The following is a 22,704-nucleotide window of genomic DNA, read 5'->3' on the forward strand; positions in this document are numbered from 1 at the left end:
TAGCCATTTACATTTTGACTCATGCCGAGCGCTTTGGAGAGGAGTCCCCAATGCCCCAGCCAAAGGCACTGGAGCCTGACTCACCTTATGCTTGAATTTCCTCTGATCAAAAATCAGCCTTTTGGCTGCAGATCAGGCGGTTGGATGATGAGGCCTGATGATAGGCACACGGAGGGCAGTGGCGGGGGAGGGGGGGGGCACTGTCAGAGAAGTAGGGTAGGTAAAAAGTAGGCGACAGTCTTGTGACCTCCAGTGGTGATTCCGAAAGCTGCCCTTAGGTAATGTCATCAATACTTGATATCTTAACCGTGGACTCGCCCCCACCGGTGCCAAAGCGCCCGTGGCCGAGGAGGCAGCGTCATGTTTCATTCTCCGCTCCCAAAGCTCGCGGCCACAGGAAGACATAAAGTTCGGTGGACATGTACTTTTCATACCAGACTGGTGGACTTGAGGGCTGGATGAGTCCCCGGGTGTATTGTGAATGTAAACCTGAAGGCAGTCTCATCTCCAGATAGTCTTGGGTTGAGTCTGTCAGAGGGAGACAGGAATCGGGCATGTGTCCTAAGACAGGGGAGCAAGTGTGCTCAGACCATGGTGGGGTGGCAAGGGGAAAGGAGGGAGAAAAGTCGATTTCTTTGCCTCAGCCTGGGCCAAGAAGCAGAGGGCACGCTCGACAGGGTGGGCAGCAGAACCGTCCCTCTGGAGCCAGCCATCTTGCTCGTGGGCGGCAGCGGTGCTGGGCGTGTGGGAGCTCACTGGACAGAGATTCCAGGCCTTGGGAGGTGTGGTTTCCTCGTGCAGGTAAACTGGGGACCTCACATCATCATTAGGACCAGGGAGCCATGATCTGTCTAGAAAACTGAGGCATAAAAGATGATCACAGATATATATACATATTTATATATCTACATATCTGCATATCTCCATATATATTTAGACAGGTATCTGTCTGTCCATCTGTCTATCCATCTATCTATAATGAGGGGAGTAAGGGGCCTATCCAGAAAATTATATGGACTCTCTACTTTTTTATTGCCATCGTTGCAGTTTTTGTTCCGAAACCCTTGGTGACCGGTGTAAGTGGTACAGAGATGCGGATTGCAGCCTAGGGAGTACAGCCAGTGATATCGGGATGGGTATGTGTGCGGCCAGCGGGTACTTAAAGCAGCGGGGAGACCACTCGGCTGTACATCTGAAGCTCATAAAGAAGACTATTGAATGTAAACTGTAATTGAAAAATAAAAATAAATTTAAAAAATTGCCTTGAATAACAGGAAGAACTCTTATCGGGGAATCAGGAAATTTGACTGGCTTCTACTACCCGCTAGAGGCTCATTAATTCGAACATTATTTATTGTTGCTAACAGTAAGCCCAAACAGGCACCGGGCTTGGGGCTGGAGGTGAAATTATGAATAGACACAGCCTACACCTTCAGGATGATTCCAGTTAGCAGGGGAAATGCGTGATCAGCTGGGCCACTGAAGTAAAATGTGCTGTGTGCTGTGTTAGGGGTGGATCCAGAGAACCACAGAAGCGCACAGTGAGGGCATTGCACCAGTGTTAAAAGGCAAGAACCGCTTCTTGGGGGCAGTCAGACCTACGTTGAAACTATGGGTATATAGGAGGGGTGGTTGCCAGTGAAGGTGCCTGAGGCTGAGTCTTCCTGGAGGAGAGAACAGTGTGTGCAAATCCCAGGAGCGAGAGAGGAGGCCTGGCTGGAGCACACGTGTAAGCGTGGGTGCTTGGGAGGGTATGGGATGCATAGGAGCTGGTGAGCTACGAAGCTTGCGAGATCAAGAGAAGGCACACGGATGACCTTGAGTGCTGAATTAAGGAATTCAGACTCTATTGAGGGCATTCGTGATCCATTATGATTTTAAAGCGGGCCTTCATCTTTGCACTAAAAAAAAAAAAAAAAAGGTCTGACTTTTGTATGGGGAAGGACTGGATAAAGATCGAGACCAGGGCACAGAAGCTGAGTTAGGAAGTTCCAGAGCGTTAAACTGGAGGGATGATGATGACCTGAACAAAGTCTGTGGGCAGGTGGTGGGGAGGAAAGTAGGTTGACGGGAGAAACTTAAGGAGGGAACCTCGCTAGGATGTGGGTACTGATTGGACAGGGAGTTGAGTAAAAGGGCCGGTAGAAGGACACTAGGCAGTGGGTGTGGTGCTGGGTGGGTACGGGGACCATTCCCTGACAGTGGACGCTAGAGTGGGACAGATTTGAGTGGGTTGTGCTTTGCAGCAGGTCAGGTTCTGAGGGGAAACTCTGCAATGGAGATTCGTACTTTACTAGGGAATTTTGTCAGTGTCTGAATCAAAGCTGCTGCGTGCGATAGAGGAGGACGCAGGAATGGGCAGGGGGAGAGGCTGAGCTGCAGAGCCATGACGGCAGGTGTCTCAGTCATTCCTACAGGGATTGCTGGAGCTGGAAAGACCTTTCAGAGTCATCCCCAGCTGGGACCAGGGGCCGGGCCTGGACTTTGTGCTACCGTCATCAGCTGCTCATTGGCTGAAGGGAACTAGATTCTGGGCAGGTGGCTCCCTTCAGCCAAGGGCAAGTCGGAGGTCAGTATTTAGCTGAGAGCTGCCGGTTGTCCACTGTGCCTGCAACTGCAGGTGCGTGTTGTTTGGACGCAGAGGGGCATCTGGGTAGCACACCGCAGTGTGTTAAGGGAACCAGTGCCTCTGGGCTTTCCTCTTTCTGCGCTCATGAGAGGCAGTTGGGCAAGTTGATCGCTAAGGTCCCTACATACTTGAACCTGCCACGAGGGTCATAACATTGTAGAACTAGGAAACGGTCACATTCAATCAACCTGATTAAACAGTTATAGAAATGGAGGCTCTGAGAGGTGAGGTGATTTTCATAAAGCAAACAGTGATGGGTGTAGGGATCTCTTAGAGTGCACGACTTCACGTCCGCGTCTCCCAAGGACGAGGGCTGGAAGCGCCTCACCTGGGCAGGAGAGGGAGCGAGGATTTGGTGGAGGCGCATGAGGGGCACAGCAAATGAACGTATTCTGCACTTGCTTAAAAGTGGGTCAGCAGGTTGAGACAGGACTGAGTCCTGGTGGAATCTGAATTGAGTGGTGGGAGTTCAGTCTATGCTCCTCGTTTAACTGTTCTACAAGGCCTGTCTCCTTGCTCCGTGTCCCTGTTAGCCTGCTAAGCCCACCTTTCCAAAGGCAGTCTCTTCAGTGCATTGATAAAACACTTGACTGGCTTGGCCTATATTTCTCAGTTGTCTCTGAGCTTCTCGGGAACAGATCGGCTAAGGACGTGCACTTTGCATGATCACAAGGGAAAAGCGGCATCTTTCTGCCTTGTGGCGGAGGTTCTGATGAATGCAATGCATATGAGTTCCCGTTCGCCTAGTCATTTGTCTTAGAGCTGGAGTGTCTGAATCAAAGCTGCTGCTATTGTGCTCTCTGGAGACAATAACCACGTCTTTGTTTTAACGTCTAACCACATCGGCTCACTCTCTAGCTCCTTCTGCAACCATAGCGTTGAAACCGTCGTATATCCTTGGTGTGAAGGACTCATGACAAACATAATTATGATGATGGTCTGACTGGGGGATTCAACAGTTATCCCCACACTATTCCCAGGTCTTACTCTAGACAAAAAGATTTGTATGGCTTAGAATCAGAGAATCTATGTTCTGTGGAATCTATTGGAGTTTGATGGCACCTCTGAGGTTATGTTGTTGCATGGCATGACGGTCTGACCCATTTTTCTGTTTTATTACAGCAAAATGTATCTATGGAGGGAAAGTGCTTGCAGAAGGCCAGCGGATTTTAACCAAGAGCTGTCGGGAGTGCCGAGTAAGTTTCAATCTTAGGGTCCCTGTCATCTGTGGAGAATTTTGGGTAGACACGTGGGCGTGAGACAGGGTTTCTGAGGGCAGCATGTTGGGCTGAGTGTGTCCCTGAGAAGGACTCTGTGTGCACTGCAGTCCAGCCACTGTCATCGTGTGGTTAGCTTGTGGTCTGCTGTGGGCCAGGTAGCCTTGGGAAAAGCTGCTAAGGGAAGGACGTGGGAGGGGGAAGGGAGAGAGCAGTTGCTGCGAGTCAGGCGGGTTGGCACGTGCCCCGGGGAAGGGTTGGAGTTGTGTAGGAATCAGTCTGTAATGGCAGCTGTGGACAATGGCACTTTACTCCCAAGTATCTGATACAGCATTAGAAAATGTCTCTGTCTCCTGCCTGCCTCCTCCCATGTGTTTCTTGAATGAAAGTGTGTAGAACCGTAGATCTCATCCAATAATCATTCAACAAACATGCACTGGGCCGCTGATACATACCAGGATTGTACAACAGTGAACAAATAAAATCCTGTCTTTATAGCACTGGCGGTCTGGTGGAGGAGACAGGCAGCAAGGAAATAAACAAATACACATCCAATATGATGCCAATTCTGGAAACGATATAAACCAGGCTGAAGGGACAGAGAGCTTTGTGGAGGGGATGGAGGGTCTGGGAGGGCCTCTCTGGGGAGGTGGTGTTTGAACCACGTGCTGGATAAAGTGTGGGAGCTGCCCCGCAGTTACCTGGTGAGGTGTGGTCCCAGGGATGTCAGCGTGATAGGCGGGGGAAGGGAGGAAAGGGAGAGCCAGCGCGGGGCGGTGCGCGAGGGCAGCCACAGGCCCACAGTGACGCATGGCTGCTTTTGTGTGGGGCATTGACAGAGACGCTGACCAGAGCCACTGTGTCTCAGAACAAGCCATCTTTGCTCTGTTTGTACCTGCTTTATTTCATGTGCTGGGGAAAGAAAGGACAGGGGAGAACGAGGCATTGGAGACCTGCAGAACCTCTCGGGAAGCTTGAATCCAGTTCTTTTTGGGGGACTCGGGTGGAGGGAAGGTTCTTCCCAGTTTCCTGTCTCTCATTGCTCGGAACCCACCCCAGGAGTAAACTCCTGTGAGTGTCCCAGTGGTAGTTCCCATTCACTCCTTCTCGCTGTCCCTGGGAATGCCAGAGAGTCCACGGGTCCAGACCGCCTGGTGGGAATGCGGGTGTGGTGGGCTCTGGGTCAGGGGGTGCTGTGTGCAGGGGCTCCCGAGGCTGTGGCACACTAGGGATGGTGTGACAGCAGGGTTCTGTGATCTGTCCACCAACCAGGCAAGCCCCTGGGCCTGGGATGGGGGAGCTGGTGGGTGGTCTACGGTCCGGGGCTGGCACATTACCACAGAGGGATGCTGGGCAGATCCAGTGAGATGAAGCATGTGAAGAGCTTGGCAGAAGTAAGTCCTCAATAAATGTGAGCTGTTCTTACTATTTCACAGGACCGTACATGTCGCTCCTGACTAAGACACATGTCATGTTCTCCATAAATTGTTTCTCTTAGAGGGGAGGGAAAACGATTTGGATTCTAAAACCCCTCCTTTTTTCTTCTACTTCTGAGAAAGCTGGGATGACTAAAGGCAATTTACCCACTCTGCTGATGACCCCAGTGTCAGCTGGTGACCCCTTTTGCTTTTTGAACAGAAGCAGTGAGGTGACAGTTATGATTTGATCTCTCTTATCATCAGAGAGGATCAGGGCAAACACCATTTGAGACATCTAGAAGATACTGGCATGGATTTAAAGGCCAGATTATTGGAATAGCACTTACCAGCATTATTGGCACATTATAGGTGACCTACATGCTTTGGTTCATCTTTTATTGTTTTTGTCTTTTGCTATATTTTTACAAGTTAGAAAGAAGTGGGGACAGATAGGTAATTCTCTTTGTACAAGTGTGCGTGTGTATGTGTGTATGTGTGTGTGCATAATTTCATTCTCTTTTAAAAGTCATTAATTTTTCATTTGCTGTTTTTCTATAGTTATTTACTAAACATTTAGTTTGTATATAAAGAGAAGGGTCATTGACAATAGTATTTAACATTCCTTGATGACTTAGCATTTTCTAGACACTAAAATGTTTTAAACATGTTACTTCATATAAACGCCCTAACACAATGAAGTAGGTCCTATTTTATCCCCATTTTACAGATGAGGAAACTGAGGCAGAGGAGCTCAATCACAGAGTGAGCAAGTGAACTGACTGGGACCTGAACCTGTGTCATTTGTCTTTCAGCCTCCCTACTGCCACTCTTCGTAGTGTTAGACGTATTGGGAAATAATTCTCATTTCGGAATTTTAAAAGAGTAAATTCAGAAGGATTGAATGATCACTTTTTAATCCATCTAGGTTCAGACTGGTCAGCCAGTGGCTCATCGATTGCCTTGGTAAAGGGTAGCCTTCATAAAAGGCTGCAGAAGCGCCGTGGGGCACGTTTGATAGATGTCAGCAGGGAGAGAGGGTGATGGGTACAGGAGCAGAGGGCCTCAGGTCTTTCCTTGGCAGCCTGTCTCAAGACTGAAGCCCCAACGCCCCGTGGCACCTGTTGTATGTAATAAATTAACCTCTCTCCTAGGCATTCAAAATGGCCCTGCGTTGGTACTGTCCTTGAGAGAATTGAGCAAATAATTACTCAAATAATTTTCTGTGATCTGAGATTCAAATGCATATCCCCAGTTGACAAGAAGCTGCCTGGAGATCCGTCCATTTTCATTTTCCTGGGATCATCTGAAAGCTTCGCAACACCAGTGAAACAAAGAACAAACTCTTGTTTCAAATACTTTCACCAAGTTTCCCCAGAAGTTAATACATTATTTTTTAAAAATCAAGATGAATAATATCTCCTCGCCATCTTGCTCAATTTTGTCCAATTATTGACACCCTGCAATGTTTCTTTTGGCCAGCAACACTTTTTTTTTTTTTACTTAGAGATGTGTATTTTATATGTTATTAGAACTTCAGGTAGAAGCACAGTGATTAGTTGCTTAAAAAGTATTTATATTTGACCAATGACATGGAGATGGTCGCTCTGAATAAGAAAGACAGAGGAATTCTATTTTGCCACCACCATAGAGCTCCAGGGGTCATAAAATAACATACTGTAATCAGGAGGATTAAAAAATGTTAATCATTAGATATGTCTTACTGGAGATAGTTTTGAAAATAAAGTTAAAAAAGGTTTGTGCCTAATTATGTGGGTAGCCTATTTGGATTTGTTAGCACTTAGCTAACTGTGATCACAGTTCACATTATTTTCAAATTCATGCAAAGGGGTTTGTCTCTATTTAAACATTTGGGTTGATCTTACTCATCAAATATGTTAAAGGTTGATTACAATTGTTGACTGATTTAATCAGCGAAGCAAGCCCTTTTTATTTGAAAAGAACCTTTCATAGTGATTATTTGAAAAAGTCTTCTCTAGCATTTTTAATATTCTTTTTTCTCTTTACAAAAGCAAATAGATACACTAGATATGAAATTTGGAATATAGAGAAAAAGCATGAGGAAGAAAATGGAAATCACTCCAGAATCTCATTACCTAGAGATAATCTCTGTTCATACTTTGATGTTTGATAGTAAGAATGAAACTGATCTTCTTGGCTTCGGTTGGCTTCACCCAGAAGCGGACCCTGAGCTTTTCAGTACAAGTGATTCATTATGGTAACTCCCAGGAGAAAGCAGTACGGGTATGGGGGATGCAGGAGAGGGAAGGGCAAGAAACCGAGCAGGGGAGAGTGTAGGTACAAGTCCAGACAGACCTGGATCCCTCTGGGGGATCTGGAGTGTAAATTATACTCCAGCTATTGTCTCTCCTCCAGGTGAAGAACCTCCATGCCTGTTAGTCACTAGCTTTGGGCCTTGGGAGATGTAGAACTTCTAGGTAACTCTGGCTCTCCGCATGGGCACAGAGGCTCCGGTGCCCTAGGGCAACCCTCTGAGGGTGGCAGGGACAAGCTATGGGCAGCAAAGCATTCAGAAGCTGGGGGATGGGTGCGCAGAACTGATGAAAGAGGTCCCACGGTGGCTGCTACTCTTATTTATGCAAGGAGGCAGTAAGTAATGAGTAAATATATTAATATTGAAGGGTAGAAGTGGAGGCCATAATGGTAAGTAATTAAGCACTGTGTTTCCCTTTGCACTGAGCTTGTGCTCCTAATAGTAAGGCAATTAGCTTCCACGGGTTTGTAATAATTGGTTTGATTCCCTGTTGCAGAAAGGAGGTACCTCTGATAGGCACCCTAGCCTTGACTCTGGTGCTAACTGCTGAGGCAGTGTGCCCCGAGCCCTGGATCGAGGCAGAATGGAGTGTAGCTGAGAAGGTGAACTGAGGGTGAATGGCAGAATCAATTCTCAGATCTTAGGGCCTGTTTTAAGATAGATTCACGAGAAAAGCAAGAGATCTCGTTGCCTTTGGAGAGATCAAGTATAAAGAACAAAGAGGAAGAAAAATAAAAGACACTCTAAGGAATGTTTGAGGTTGAACTGTCTGGGCTGAAAATTATAAGAAAAGCCAGGAAGCCATGGTGCACATTATCCAGATGATGAGTAGTTGGAAATTAAATTTCTATTTGACATTTGAAGTTATGTTTGTGCTCTCATTAAGAATGGATGTGCCTGATGGAATGGGAGTTCCTGCCAAATCAGTGACCTGTGGGGTACTGGGATGATGGAGTCGCAGAGATGGAAAACGCAGTCTCTTCTTCCTCCCTCTTGGCTTCCAGCTGCATCCTGTTCTCCCATCTATGTTGGAAATTACCTTTTGGTCTTAAATGAGACTCCCTCTCTCTTTTTTTTTTCCCCCAAATCTTTATTGTTGGATGTAAAATGTATTACAGATGTTCCACATTTTCCCCCCATTGACCCCCTCCTCCCCACTCCAGCCCCCCTCCACTTTTCCCACACTATTGTCTGTGTCCATTGGTTATGCATATAAGTTCTTTGGTTTATTTCTTCCCACCCCCCCCCCAACCCCTTTCCCTTTGAGGTTTGTCAGTCTAGCAATGAATTCGTGCTTCTTAATCCCTTCATCTTTTTTCACCCATTCCCTCAACCCCCCTCCCAACTGGCCACCAACAAAATGTTCTCTGTATCTATGAGAATGTTTCTGTTCTACCTGTTCATTTTGTTTGTAGATTCCATTATTGATAGATATGTATTCATTGCCATTTTGTTTGTTCATACATTTTCTTTTTCTTCAAAAAGACCCTTCATCATTTCATATAATAACGGTTTGGTAGTGATGAACTCCTTTAACTTTTTCTTGTCTGGGAAAGTTTTTATATGTCCATCAATTCTAAATGACAGCTTTGCAGGATAGAGTAATTTTGGTTGTAGGTTCTTGGTTTTCATCACTCTGAATATTTCTTGCCACTCCCTTCTGGCCTGCAAAGTTTCTTTTGAGAAATCAGCTGACAGCCTTATGGGAACTCCCTTGTAGGTAACTAGCTGCCTTTCTCTTACTGCTTTTAAGATTCTCTCTTTGTCTTGAACCTTTTGCATTTTGATGATGATGTGTCTTGGTGTGGGCCTCTTGGGGTTCATCTTGTTTGGGTGACTCTCTGTGCTTCCTGGACTTGTATGTCTGTTTCCTTCACCAAGTTAGGAAAGTTTTCTGCCATTATTGTTTCAAACAGGTTTTCGATTTCTTGTTCTCTCTCTTCTCCTTCTGGCACCCCCAAGATGCGAATGTTGGCACGCTTGAAGTTGTCCCAGAGGCTCCTTACACTATCCTCATTTTTTTGGATTCTTTTTTCTTTTTGCTGTTCTGATTGGGGATTTTTTGCTTCCTTATATTCCAAATCGATGGTTTGCTCCTTGGATTTACATACTCTATTATTGAAGCTGTGTAAGTTAGTCTTTATTTCAGTTAATGCCTCCTCCAATACTAACTGTGTATCCATGATCTCTAAACTGGTCCTTTTTTATGCTCTTGAGGCCCTCCCTAAGTTCACTGAGGTTCTCACTAAGTTCATTGAGCATCCTTATAAACAGTATTTTGAACTCAGTATCTGTTAGGTTTGCTTATCTCCATTTCGCTTAGTTCTTTTATTGGGGTTTTGTTCTGTTCTTTCATTTGGGACCTGTTTCTTTGTCTCCTCATTTTGGCTGCCTCCCTGTGTTTGTTTCAGTGTATTACTTAATGAGAGGTATGGGGCTCACTGAGACCCGATGCTGCTCGTTTGAAAGAATTTAAGAAAAACCTGAAGCAGGATCCAAGACAGGCCAGTCCTATGGTTAAGCAAGTGGCAACAGCTTGGGTGGGCTTGAAAGTTGGGTGGGGCGGGGCGGGGCCTCAGGGAGTCAGCAGGGCGGGGCTACCAGTGTGAGCCAGGTTGCTGGAGTCCCAGATATGGAGACTGTCTGCCGCCCCAGGGAAGGGCTCACCAAAGGAACAAAGGCCTCTGACAGCACGTTTGTCCCGGAGAAAGCCCCCTCTCCAGCCCTCGCTCCAGCGCCAAACAGCTCAGTTCTTCCCTGTATGTCTCTGGCGCCCCTCGAGCTGCCTCCCCTCCAAGCTTAGAGGGAGAGAGTCCGATAAGTCCGTGCGTGGGCCCTTTAAGGAGCTGCCTGGGGCTCCAGTCGCTTCAGCCTCCCTGAGCCTCAGTTCCCGCTGGTTTTTCCAGTCAGAAGTTATGGGGACTCTCTTCCTGGCACTGGAACCCTGAGCGGGGCGCCTGGTGTGGGACGGGGACCCCTCAGTCCTCAGGGAGGACCTTCCCAGCTGAGGTGTCCTCCTGATTTTTATCCGCCACACGTGGGTGTGGGCCCAGCCCGTCCCCTCCGCCCCTCCTACCAGTCTGGATGTGGCTGCTGATTTAATTTCGTAGTTGTAGGACTTCCATTCAGCTTGACTTCAGGCGGTTTTGAATGATGGTTGTTCTGTAGTTTAGTTGTAACTTTGATGTGGTTGTGGGAGGACGGATACTGCGTTTACCTACCCACCATCTTGACCGGAAGTCCTCGAGACTCCCTCTCTTGAGCTTGCTTCTTGGTCGACTTCAAGACCCTCTTAAGAATGGGAGAGAGTAGCCCTGGCCAGTTTGGCTCAGCGGTTAGAGCGTCGGCCTGCGGTCCGGAGAGACCCGGGTTCGGTTCCCGCTAAGGGCACGTACTTCGGTTGCAGTTTGTCCCCGGCCCTGGTTGGTTGTGTGGGTGGCAGCCACTCGATGTGTCCCTTCACGTCGATGTTTCTCTCTCTCTCTCCCTCCCACTCTATCTGTACAAAAAATGGAAAAATATCCTCGGGTGAGGATAAAAAAAAAAAAAAAAAAAAAAAAAAAGAATGGGAGAGAGTAAAGTGGATGGTTGTCCCACCACTATGCTGTACACCTGAACCTAATACAAAATAATATTGAGTGTGAACTGTAATTTAAAAATAAAATAAAATGCAAGTGGACTATGGTATACTTACCAAAAAATGGAAAAGAAAAACAACATTGAAAGTAAGGGACTCTCAAACCCCCTTGTATGATTATTGACGGACTGATTTAAGATTCAGAGCAAAGCTAAATACAGATGCTCATAACATCAACTGAGAGTACTGTTGGTGAAGTGAGGTCATAAAGATTCACCTGCTGAATATTTACAGCTTTATTGTATGTGATAATATTTATATTTAGGGCGAATCTAGTTCTCATTTAAATAACCCTTGTTAGTTCTTTCGTACCCATATACTTGGGCTCCTTTTCTGTTTATTCTGCTAGAAAAGTCTTTTCTTCCTTCTTCAAGTTCCCATAATTCAAGTTCCCTCAAATGTGGCATCTTCATAATTTCTCTACACTGGGGAAGAATTAATTATTCTCTCATGACACATTATCATACCTTAATTAGAGCACATTTTTTTAAAGGATTTACTGTATTGTATTATGGCCCCTAGATTAAGGGTATATATATTTTTTCTCTTTCTATTCAAACTATGAGCTCATCAAAGGCAAGGAAGAGTCTTATTTCTCTGTGGGTTCACAGTCTTGTGATGCAGTGGAGTACTGAGAACTCATTGTACGTAACTTCCCACCTCTGTGTTCAGCGATACCAGGTTGGGCGTTTGCACCACACAAATCAGCAAATACCACAAATGAGCCCCCCACCCTACCCAACAGTTGATTGTTACAATTCCCAGCACATCCGCGCTAGTGACCTTCTTCTGTGACATCGACCAGACTCAAAAACTGTTGGTTGAAACTGCGGCTCGTTGGGGATAGAAAGGGAAAGGCACCTTCTCCTCCTGGAGGCTCATTAACTTTATTGGCAACTTTGTCACGACTGGAATTCTTGGGAGTACTGTTGGTTATTGTAGGTTGTTATCACTGCAGGCTGTTAACAAGAGCAAGACATTGGTATCATCAACTAAAAGTATGAACATTTTTGTTTTCCTGTTTGACTTCCAGGGTGGAGTTTTAGTAAAAATCACAGAAGCGTGCCCTCCTTTGAACTGCTCAGAAAAGGATCACATTCTCCCAGAGAATCAGTGCTGTAGTGTTTGTAGAGGTGAGTGGGCTGGGGTGGGCTGTGCCTGGGCTGGGGATGGGAATAGTTTTGGGGCCATGAGGGTTTAATGAATTGTGGGATGATAAGGGCTCAGGTTGCAAATGCTCTGCTACTTTGAAACTTGCGTATCCTGTTTACCTTTCTCTGCTCTAGTCTCCTTAATTGTGGAGAGAGGATAATAATAGCATCTCTTTCATAGGACTGTTGTGAGGATTAAATGGGATCACGTGTAAGGATGTAGCATCTGACAAATGTTCAATACATAGTAGTTCCTATAATAATGATGACGATGGTTCCTGCAATAATGACCGTTATCATTATTATTATTACATATTTCTCCTGAGTGAGATTGGAAGCGTTTTTGTCAGCCGTTTCCATGGGCCAGTTCCCATGTCCAACAGAGGATGAATTACAGTAAATCCTTACTCGTAGATTTATATATAACGTTGATACTTCCTGCGAGGAAAAAAGGTTCAGGTAAGTAACACCTAATTGCTAATTAATTCTTAGGGAGAAATTGTTTTGCTTTCTCTTCTTGAAATTCTGTTCTTTCTCAAATTTATTCTTATACCTTTAAACCCCAGCTCAAATATCACTTCCTCTCTGAAACTTCTCACCCAGGCAGAACTAAAAGAGGAGATCTAATTAGGTTAGGAGGTTAGGAGATCCTTAAATGTATTTGAAATCTGAGAAAACAAATCCAGTTAAACTTAACAGTGATTGTTTCCAAAGCATACCCACCACAAATCCTTCTCCACATCCTCAAATAGTCAGCGAGTCAGATTCCTTTTGGCTTATTTTTGAAGCTTCTTTAGTTAAGAAGAATCAGCATTGTAGCAGTTTAGCTCAGATAACCTCATATTTTACTTCTAAAAAATCTTTTCTTCAGCACAGGGTTGGCATATATTTTCTGTAAAGGTCCACAAAGTAAATATTCTAGGTTTTGCAGGGCCAGAAGGTTTCTATTGCAACTGCTTACATCTGCTGTTGTATTGCAAAAGCAGCACAGATAATAGGTAAATAAATGCGTGTGGCTGTGTTCCAATACGATTTTATTTACAATAACAGGTGGTAGCCGGTGATGTGCTGACCCATCCACTAGCTCCTTTTGATATACAAAAATGTTGTACATTATCATAGAGTGTGTTTAGCTGAGGCTGAGATTTCTCTCTGTGGTTGGTCACGAGAGAGCAATATTTTGGTACCATTCCTAGCAAACCTTAGTATGTTGGTAGCCATGAGTGGCTCTTAGGATCAGTGGCATGATACCCATGCCATCAGAGTCTCCTCCCTTATTTATCTGCTTTCATGGCTACTAACCAGTGTATTTGCCACTGGGATGCGTTAGAAAGACCTAACAGTTGACTGGAGTTTTCAGAGGGATGTGTTTATTGGGAACTGAGAGGGTCATTAGGGAGGTCTGACAATTTAATGCAGAATCCATCGCTTGCCATTATTTGTTGAGGTGCCAAGTGGGACTCAGTTTATTTAAATCTTTTCTGATTTATGGTTTCATTAGAGCAGAATCATCGATTATCCCATAGAAATTCAAGAGGACTTTCGTTGCTCTGACCCAGTGTACAATAGACCAGGTGTTCCTGCTTTTGCTAGCATGTGAATGCATGTGCTTCTGAAGATGCCGAGAGATGTGACATCTCATTAAACAGCAGACGCATGAAAGGCTCCCAGCGCTGGCCACCTGGCGGCTTTCCCTAAACCGGACTCAGGCTTGAGGGAACATGGGAGGCAGGAGTAGGGCTTCAGAGATGAGATTGCAGCCAGGGCCAATCTGTGACAGTGAGGATTTTCTTGTTTTCCTCCTACCTGCTTCCTTCTCAGCCAGGAAGCTACCAACTCTTTTATTTGGCAGCTGGTGGTTTTGTATAGTAGAGAGAGTTACTTATGTACGTTTTGACAGGAACCAGAGCACGTCTTCAGAAAACATAGGGTGAGGGGCCGTTCTTGTGGGGAGTGGGTTGAATTAAACTATTGAGGTGTACGGGTCCTCTTGGGTTTCTCCTTTCTACTCCCATCCCAGAACTGAGCCTTCATTTTGATGAAGGCCCTTTTCAGCAGCACTTACTTTCATTACCTCTTTCTTCTGCGTTGACCCGTATCCTGCCCACTTGTCCACACTTGGTCCACACGCTGGGGCTTGCTCCGCACATCCGACCATCAGACCACAAAAGGCGTGTTTATCTGGGCAGCAGGGTATTCTCTCTCTCTCTCTCTCAATCTGGATGAGCTCGAAGGTCAGCTCTCTCCAACTATGCTCTGTGAATTTTATTCCACATCCCTTAACTCCAGTTTATTTCCCAAGAGTATCTTTAGCAGTCACGTAATCCTGTCTCACAATATTGTGGGGAATATTTTTTTCCCCTTTGACCTCTGCTTGTCTTTTACCTTTTCCTCCACGTTTATTTATTTATTTTTTTATCCTCACCCGTGGACATTTTTGCATTTTGTCTTCAGATAGAGCGGGAAAGAGAGAGGGAGGAAGAGAGAGAGAGAAACATTGATGTGAGAGAGACACATCCACTGGTTGCCACCCACACGACCCCGACTGGGGGCCAGGGACACACTGCAACCGAGGCATGTGCCCGTAGTGGGAACCGAACTCGGGCCTCTCTGGTCTATGGGCGGATGCTCTAATTGCTGAGCCAAACCGGCCAGGACACGATCATGTTTTGTGAGTGGAGTCTTGCAAAAGGAGGAGGGTCAGGACCATTGCTGTTCCGACGGGCCCAGCACACCTCTGCTACGGCGAAGCACTCAGTTCTTCTCTCCCTCCTCCTTTCCCCGCTCCCAAACAGAAGCTAATGAAAAGGAGAGAACACTGAATTTCCATGCACAGTGATATTTAGGCCGCGCCGTGTGCTTGGTGGGTTGAGACTGCGCCCCGCCTGGTGGGCAGCGGGAGAGCGAGGGGCGAGGGGTGGGCGCTGCCGGCCTGGGCGCACGGTTCGGGGCTGAGCAGTGTGCATTTTCAGCCGTCTGGTTTCTGACACTCTGATATTACTGGCGATGGAAAATGAAGTGGCTGCAGCCTCTTTCGATACCCGCACCGCAGGCCCTTCAATTAGCATATTTATCATCTCCTTGGCTTACTGTGCATGTCAGGTCATTAGTCGGAGGGAGATCACCCCGTGAGAGTATTACTCCTCAGAGGTCTAAGTCCAGACCTTTCTCACGCCTGCTCAGAAATGGAAGTTTGCCGAGGTTTGTCTTCATTAGGACCCGATGTGAAGAGGCTTAGTCCGGGAGTTTGAGAAAGCACAGTGCTTCTCACTTCCTCGTCCCAGGGGGCTGATTGTATGATATCCAGACAGCTCTTCAACTTTTTTTTTTAAAAAAACAGTGATTGTTTTAAGGATCACATTTTATGCATTGATTCTTTAAATGTAGGCGACAAGGCAGGTGAAGATGTATTCCTACCATATATTTCTGTTATTTTCTGTCAGTGACTTTGAAGGAGACTGTTCTTAGTATCAGCTGATCGTCTGTACATACTGCCTATGTGAAATCGTGGTAAAACCCGTTTTGCTGAGCCATGACTTGTTTCCTCAAGTTACACCTTGTTGGCTCGATTTTGCAGCTAACTTGTTTTTGCTCGAGTCAGGCCCACTTTCTAATAAATGGTTTCATACTTGACCACCTCCAGCTAACTAATCAAGAAGAGAGGTGAAGACGATCGCTTTACACCGAGTTTTTCTGTTCTTAGGAATTAGACCTAAGGCCTTAGAGTTAAGAATAACAGGCTCCGACTGACTTCGGGTATTCACTGTGTCAACAGAACTGATACCCCGACGAGGGGCTCGTACCCCTCGGGTCATGCCAAACGCTGTACCGAATTTCTCTGTCCTTTAGAGAAATATAAAGGTAATCAGCTGAACAGGTGGCAAATCCCCAGGGCTGTCAGTGCAGCCAGGATGCCCCTAGGGAAAGAACTACAGGACAGCCAGGAGGGAGGACATGCCCAAAGAATCAAGGTGACAGACCCTGGCCGAGAGCAGCCACTTTGCAATTGCTGGGGTCCGAGGTCTCAGTCGCCTGCAGCATCCCCCAGGAAAGCCCTAATCACTGCTGCATTTTTCTTGGTCGCCTCAGGACAGTTTGTGTGAGCAGCATGCAATGTGTTTACCCTCCTCATCACCTTGAGATTTTACATCTGTATATATCAGGAGCCTTTCTACTTCAGTGTGAGGCCCTGAGGTGGGGGAGGGGTGTGTGGGCCCGATTGACATCTCAGCGCCTGCCTGGGAAGAAGTCATAAAAGCATGCCTGTAACTCCAGCAAAAAAGACGGCTGGTGAGTTGCTGGCGCCCTCAGCTAAGGGGGAAGAAAAAGGCCAGCACTCTCGCCCGTGCATTTTCAGGATTCCCTCCAGGAAAACACACACCATTCTGCGCATCCCAGAATTCTTGAAACACTCCTCAGGGTTTCATTTTCCTTGTAATGGACTCTAATCGTATCTTCAATGTTGCCAATGACTTTGGAGGGCTTTTGCTGCGTGTTTAAAACTTTCGGCGTTGGGAGAAAAGTTCTTCCCGACATCTGTTCCCAGACAGTTTGTCTGTAATTTTAATTCATACTCACTTGCCTCGTCATCTGGCCTGGACTGATATTAGTTGAGATTATTTGTACTATTTAAGATTTTATGCCCTTCAATTAAATCCTCCCAAAGAGTCTTTTTATCATTTGAGGCGAATTTGTAATGGAAATGGTTTTAGAGAAGGGATTGCAGGGTATTTGAGGAGGAAAGAGGCTGGAAAAGAGGCAGTTAGGCAGTTAGAAAAGAGGATGTAATTTCGTGCCTAAACAGAGGGACGGGCAGTTTGTAGATGGGTCAGATCCTCTGCACATTGGTACATGGAATCTGATCCAACCCTGCAGCCCTGGGCTCAGCGGACACTGGATGACAGGGCTCCATACTAAACTGTTGAGGCCAGAAACAGGGCATTTGAAGGAGGGCAGCCTCCAGGAGACCATGAAGTCTGCGGTCCTGAAAGTGCCACATGGATGAGGGCCCAGGGAGCCTCCAGAAGGGGGCACATTGCCCTAGAAAGAAGACTGGACGCGAAGGCCAGAGAGCTGGGATAGAAGATTCCTCAGTGTTGACTATTGCAGGACAAAACAGTTGGTTTCCAAGACCCAGCCTGTGAGAGTCCAGAGCTCAGTCTCACCCCTCAGGGGCCCATGCTTCTGTGCTGTGCATGTTGGTCATGGGAATGCAAGGGTGTCCACTCCTCATAAAGGCTCCGTGGGCCATTTCCTGCCAGCCGGTGCACGGGTGGCGCTGTCTCCATACTTTGGAATATGCTATGCTCAGAATACCTTTGCTCCTTGCAGCACTCTCAAGGTTGCACAAGCAGCAGGTGTGAAAGGGTTTGGGTTAGGGTATGGGATTCTGGAGTACATTTTTAGATTGTCTAGGTACCTCATTTCAAAGGTAACCTGTTCGGCCTCTTGGGGATATACATTAGGGGTAGGAGAGTGAGTGGCACATTCTGTGAATCAAACCTGAACTACCTGAAAGAGACCAAGTCCTGCCCAGAGACCAAGTGGCCCATTCATTCCTTGCTCTGCAAGAAGTTGCAGTAGTAAATGATAAAGATGCTTGCCTAGCATTGGCGTAGAAGCCAGAATGTGTGAATGGTTTTGCTATAATTATGAAGGGCACAGCGTGGGATCTGGAGAGTGATTGTGTGAGGGGCCTTCTTATAACATGCATGGTTTATTGTATGCAGATTAGGCCAATGGGTTTAAAGACAGCAGATTGTTTTGCAGGTGTGATTGGTAACACTGGCACCAGAACTGCAGGTACAGGGCCACGAGAGGAAGTCCACATTTTATTTATTTATTTATTTGAACATTTTAAAAAATGTATTGATTGAGAGAGAGACAGAAACATCAATTTGTTGTTCTACTTATTCATGCACTATCGGTTGAATCTTGTATGTGCCCTGATCCAGGATCAAACCCCCAACCTTGGCCTATTGGGACAATGCTCTGAACAGCTGAGCTACCCAGCCAGGGCTGAGTGCGTCCAAATTAGAGGAGAAAAAGTGTGACCCCCATGTTTATGTTTCTTCATTAACTTCCATGAATGTGTTATGGATACACGCTGCTCCTTGTGTTTGGAACTCCTGCCCTGTGTCCAGCCAACTTTGTCATCCTGAATCTCTCTTTAATACCTCGTGTTGGGACCCTTGCCTGTGATGCATTCCTGGAGCACCTCACCCCTCTTCATTACAATCTCTCCCTGTCAGCTAATACTCAACATCGGTCTTCCCTGCTAGAGTGCAAGGTGACCGAGGACATGCTTATGCTGTTTATGGCACTTTCTGTTATGTGCCTTTTGCCTAGCACGGTGCCTTACATACACAGTAGGTGTTTAATAAATATTTATCAAATGAATGAATGGTACCTCTGCTAGGAACCAGAATTAAGGAGGTGGTTCAAGGAAAACCTGACACCACACTCCCAACAGGTAATGTGTCTTCCGAGCATCTGCTCACTTTTCAGTGTCCCCGTGTGAGCTCCAGGTGGGTCTCACCTATCTGGTATCTCACCCACGGATGCTGTTCTGTTGTGTGACATGTTACTTTTCTTCTGACTTTGAGTTTTCAAGCAGCAAGTAATAATGGAATGTGTCCCCGAGAAAGAAACAAGGTGTGTTTTTTTTTAAAGATTCCAGGCATATCACAGACTAGAAAAAGATAGTGGCCGATGGAGCACTGGTTTCCTCAGGCCAGGGACAGCATTCTTTGAGTGTTCCCTGGTGATTAAAGTCATGGCTGGGCAGCCGTGTGGGGTGTGAAGGGAGATTGAGTATTAGAATCATATTTGGGTGTACATTTCTCTTTCACCCTTCACCTAACTGTGTAACCGTAGGGAAGGTAGTTAACATCTGTGAGCCCTGGTTTATTCATCTTTGAAACACTTTTAATTTTTAGTTTGGAGGACCGTGAGGATTTAGTCATTAACTCAACAAATATTTACTGAGTGCCTGCAATGTGTTAGGACCAAAGGTCGACCAGCTTGCAAGATCCGTTCCCTGGAAGAGGTGAGCTTCTGTTATTTATTCAACAAACACACACAGAAATAAACACATGATTAGTCATTGTGATAACTGCCAAGTGTCACAATGGGAAATTGGGATACTTTCCCACTGGTAAGGAATAATGGGGCTTTGTGTAGACTTGGGAGAAAAGGAGCCTTTTCCGAATAGGTGATATTGAAGCTGGGACTTGAAGACTGAGCAGACGCCGTTCCGGCTGGGGTATGTACAGACGCTCTGACTTGGTGGGACGTGCTTGCAAAGACCCTGCCTCAGGGAAGAGACTGGATGTTGAGGAAATAAAAGCAAGTCTGATAACGGTTGGAGGGGAATGATGGAGGGAGAGAGGGACCTCGCTGCTTGTTCCAGATCAAAGTTGAAGATTTTGCATTTTTCTTAAGTAATATGGGAAGCCCTTGAAAGATTTTGAAGGGGGAGAGTGACACGATCCAATCTATGTTTTGAATGGATCCTTTGGTATGGAAAACAGATTCGAGACAGACCAGAGAGGGGGAACAAGAAGGCAAATGAGAAATGAGGCAATTTCCATGGGAGAGATGATGATAATTTGGAGTAGGATTTTTTTGTTGCTGTGGAGGAAACAGAATAAAGAGATATTTATAAAACAAGACTCACAGAACTTGGGTAGGGCTGTATGTGAGGAGTGAGGGCATAGCTGCCTCTCAGTTTCCTCGTTGGGTGGATACAAGTGTCACGGGTGGATTTGAAGGGCACAGGGAGCTGAGCTTGGGAAGTAGCACTACGAGGTCAGTGCTGGCGGGGCGAGCTGTGAGATGCCCATGCGGACATCGAGTGGAATGTCTAGTGGGCTGTTGGCTATCATGACAAAACCTACGTACAGTGGGACATGCTTGACAGTCAGTGTTATTTCCTGGGCTGTTAGAGGGGACTGTGGGCCTTTATGATTCCTTCTAGAGATGGGTGATGTTCTCAGTGAGAGGCCAGACATGTGCGGGCACAGTGTTGACTAGACTCCATTTCTGCTGAGAACAGATTGCTAGAACCTGCTTTTGGGTCTTAAATGGACCTATTTAAACAAATTTAGAGGAATGTAGAAGGCTTGAGACCCACAGAAATCATCACAGAGTAATCACTAGTAGTTGTTTATGCCTCCAAATACTAAAGTCATGGTCTATGTCTGATTCATTTCTCTCAACCTAGAGCTTCCCACTGACGAATTACTCTCTTAGTGGTCTTATCAAGAACGTTGGAGTCAAATCATGGATCTGCCACTTCCTGGCTGTGTTACCCTGGATAAGTAACCTAAAATCTCGGCCACAGCTTTCTAATTTGTTAAGTGTGGATGATGGTAATCATTAGGGTTGTTGTGAGGGTTTCATGAGGTAATGTGTGTAATATGCTTAGCACTGTACCTAGCATGTTGGAAGAAGTCAATAAGTAACTTTTAAAATTAAGGTGTTCTCTGTATTTGGGCCAGTACTTAGTTAGAAGATATGACTGGCCCTGGCCGGTTTGGCTCAGCAGTTAGAGCATTGGCCCACGGACCAGAGAGACCCGGGTTTAATTCCCGCTAAGGTCACATACCTTGGTTGCAGTTTGTCCCTGGCCCCGGTTGGGGTTGTGTGGGTGACAACCAGTCAATGTGTCTCTCTCACATCGATGTTTCTCTTTCTCTCTTCCCCCTTTCTCCCTCCTGCTCTATCTGAAGATAAATACAAAAATGTCCTCGGGTGAGGATAAAAAAAAAAAAAGATATGACTGTGGGCTTCTAATTATAGGAGGATAATTCTGGAGATCCTAGAGTCACATATTAAAAATACTCAAGATAACTTGAATATTGGTCAGTTTATTTATATGTGTGTGTGTGTGTGTGTGTGTGCATGTTGGAAGAAGTGTGCCATTTGTCTGTGTATTCTACAGTCTGGTCACAGCTTCTAATTCTGAAAAACATTTTTAAGAAAGAGGGTGACTTTGAGGAGCCTCATACATCAGAATGCATTGATGACCAACTGGAGAAAAAACCACCAGGAGCTAGCTAAGGGACTCGAGAAAGAGACTGCAAGGTCCGACCGAAGACGAATATCCAGGAAGGGAAGGATCTGTATCTTACACATCATGTATTTGGACAAAGCTTTCCTAAGGATTGTGAAACGTGGAGAAGCAATTGAGGATGTATGCCTTGGTAGCTAACTCAGATGCTGAGAGAGAGTTTTAAGGATTAAGATGACCAGCTGGGGTGATGGAATGTTCTAAAACTGGACTGTGGTGAGGATCGCACAACTTTGCAAATTTACTAAAAATCTCATCTTTACAATAGGTGAATTTTTTTTTTTTTGGGGGGGGGTATGTAACTTATACCTCAATAAAAATATTTACCAAAAGAAAAAAGGTGACTGACAAACCTTTTGCCTTCCACTTGGTTAAAGGGGAGCTTAAATACCATTGTAGATTTGTTCTTCTATTCATTCACTCATTAATGTGCCCGCTCATATTTCTGCCCATCCATCTATGTATCCACTTATAAGCCATCCATCCAACTATCTTTGTTTGGCAAGCTCTTGGATGACAGAAATGAATCAGACATAAACCCTGACTTAAAGTAAGTTGGGGTAGTTAGGATATTTTTGTTAAGAATATTTGGGATCACCTAGCAGAAAACGGATTTGAGAATGAGAAGAAACTGAAATTGTAGTCCACTAGAATGTACATGTGCAAAGGGACCCCTTCTGTTATCCTTTGGGTTGTGGGATGCGCAGGAAGTCTTTGCTCTTGGGAGGGTGGTGGAAGAACATAGTGGTTAAGAACTTTGGCTTCGGCCGGACCTGGGTCCGGGTTCTGTGTAATTGCCTCAAATGCTCTGACTTCTCCAAGCTTCAGTTGCCACAGCTGTGAAATAGGGATATAAATTCCAGTTTTATAGGGTCGTTAATAGAATTAAAAGGGATAATGCTTATAAAACACTTTAGCTGAGTGCTTAGCCTAGAGACATACCCAGTAAATATTAATTATTGTTGTTATTGCGTCTGTGCCCGAGGAGTTGAGGTTCTTCAAACGTACCCTTCTTCCTCAAGGTTTGGAGACCCATTGTTCCCACCAGGATTTGTGCCTTACCCCTTTTCAAGTTTCTACCTAAGATGAACCTAAGTGGAAGTTTCACATCATCTAGAAAGGATTTCTTCTTCTCTGAAACACTGTGGTCATGTGTCCTGCTCAGATCACACTTAGCGCAGTTTGCCTTGTATTTGTGCTACCTCTGTGTTTGGCTCATCTCCCCTCAGAGTCTGTCATTTACTTGTGGGCAGAGAATATGTCTCAAGCCTCTTTGCCTTGCCCCC

At 45.7% G+C, this 22,704-nt stretch overlaps 1 protein-coding gene across 3 annotated transcripts in view; it reads left to right on the forward strand.

Annotated features, from left to right (window-relative positions):
- Positions 1–22,704, forward strand: part of NELL1 (neural EGFL like 1) — a 765,989-nt gene that overhangs the window by 182,055 nt on the left and 561,230 nt on the right. For all 3 annotated transcript variants that reach the window (XM_036258486.1, XM_036258484.1, XM_036258485.1), the window contains 2 exons: positions 3,752–3,825; positions 12,228–12,327. In XM_036258486.1, coding sequence (XP_036114379.1) covers positions 3,752–3,825; positions 12,228–12,327 — 174 coding nt within the window. The remainder of the gene's footprint in view (positions 1–3,751; positions 3,826–12,227; positions 12,328–22,704) is intronic.

Source organism: Molossus molossus, unplaced genomic scaffold, assembly GCF_014108415.1.
Source record: "Molossus molossus isolate mMolMol1 unplaced genomic scaffold, mMolMol1.p scaffold_m16_p_13, whole genome shotgun sequence".
Taxonomy (NCBI): domain Eukaryota; kingdom Metazoa; phylum Chordata; class Mammalia; order Chiroptera; family Molossidae; genus Molossus; species Molossus molossus.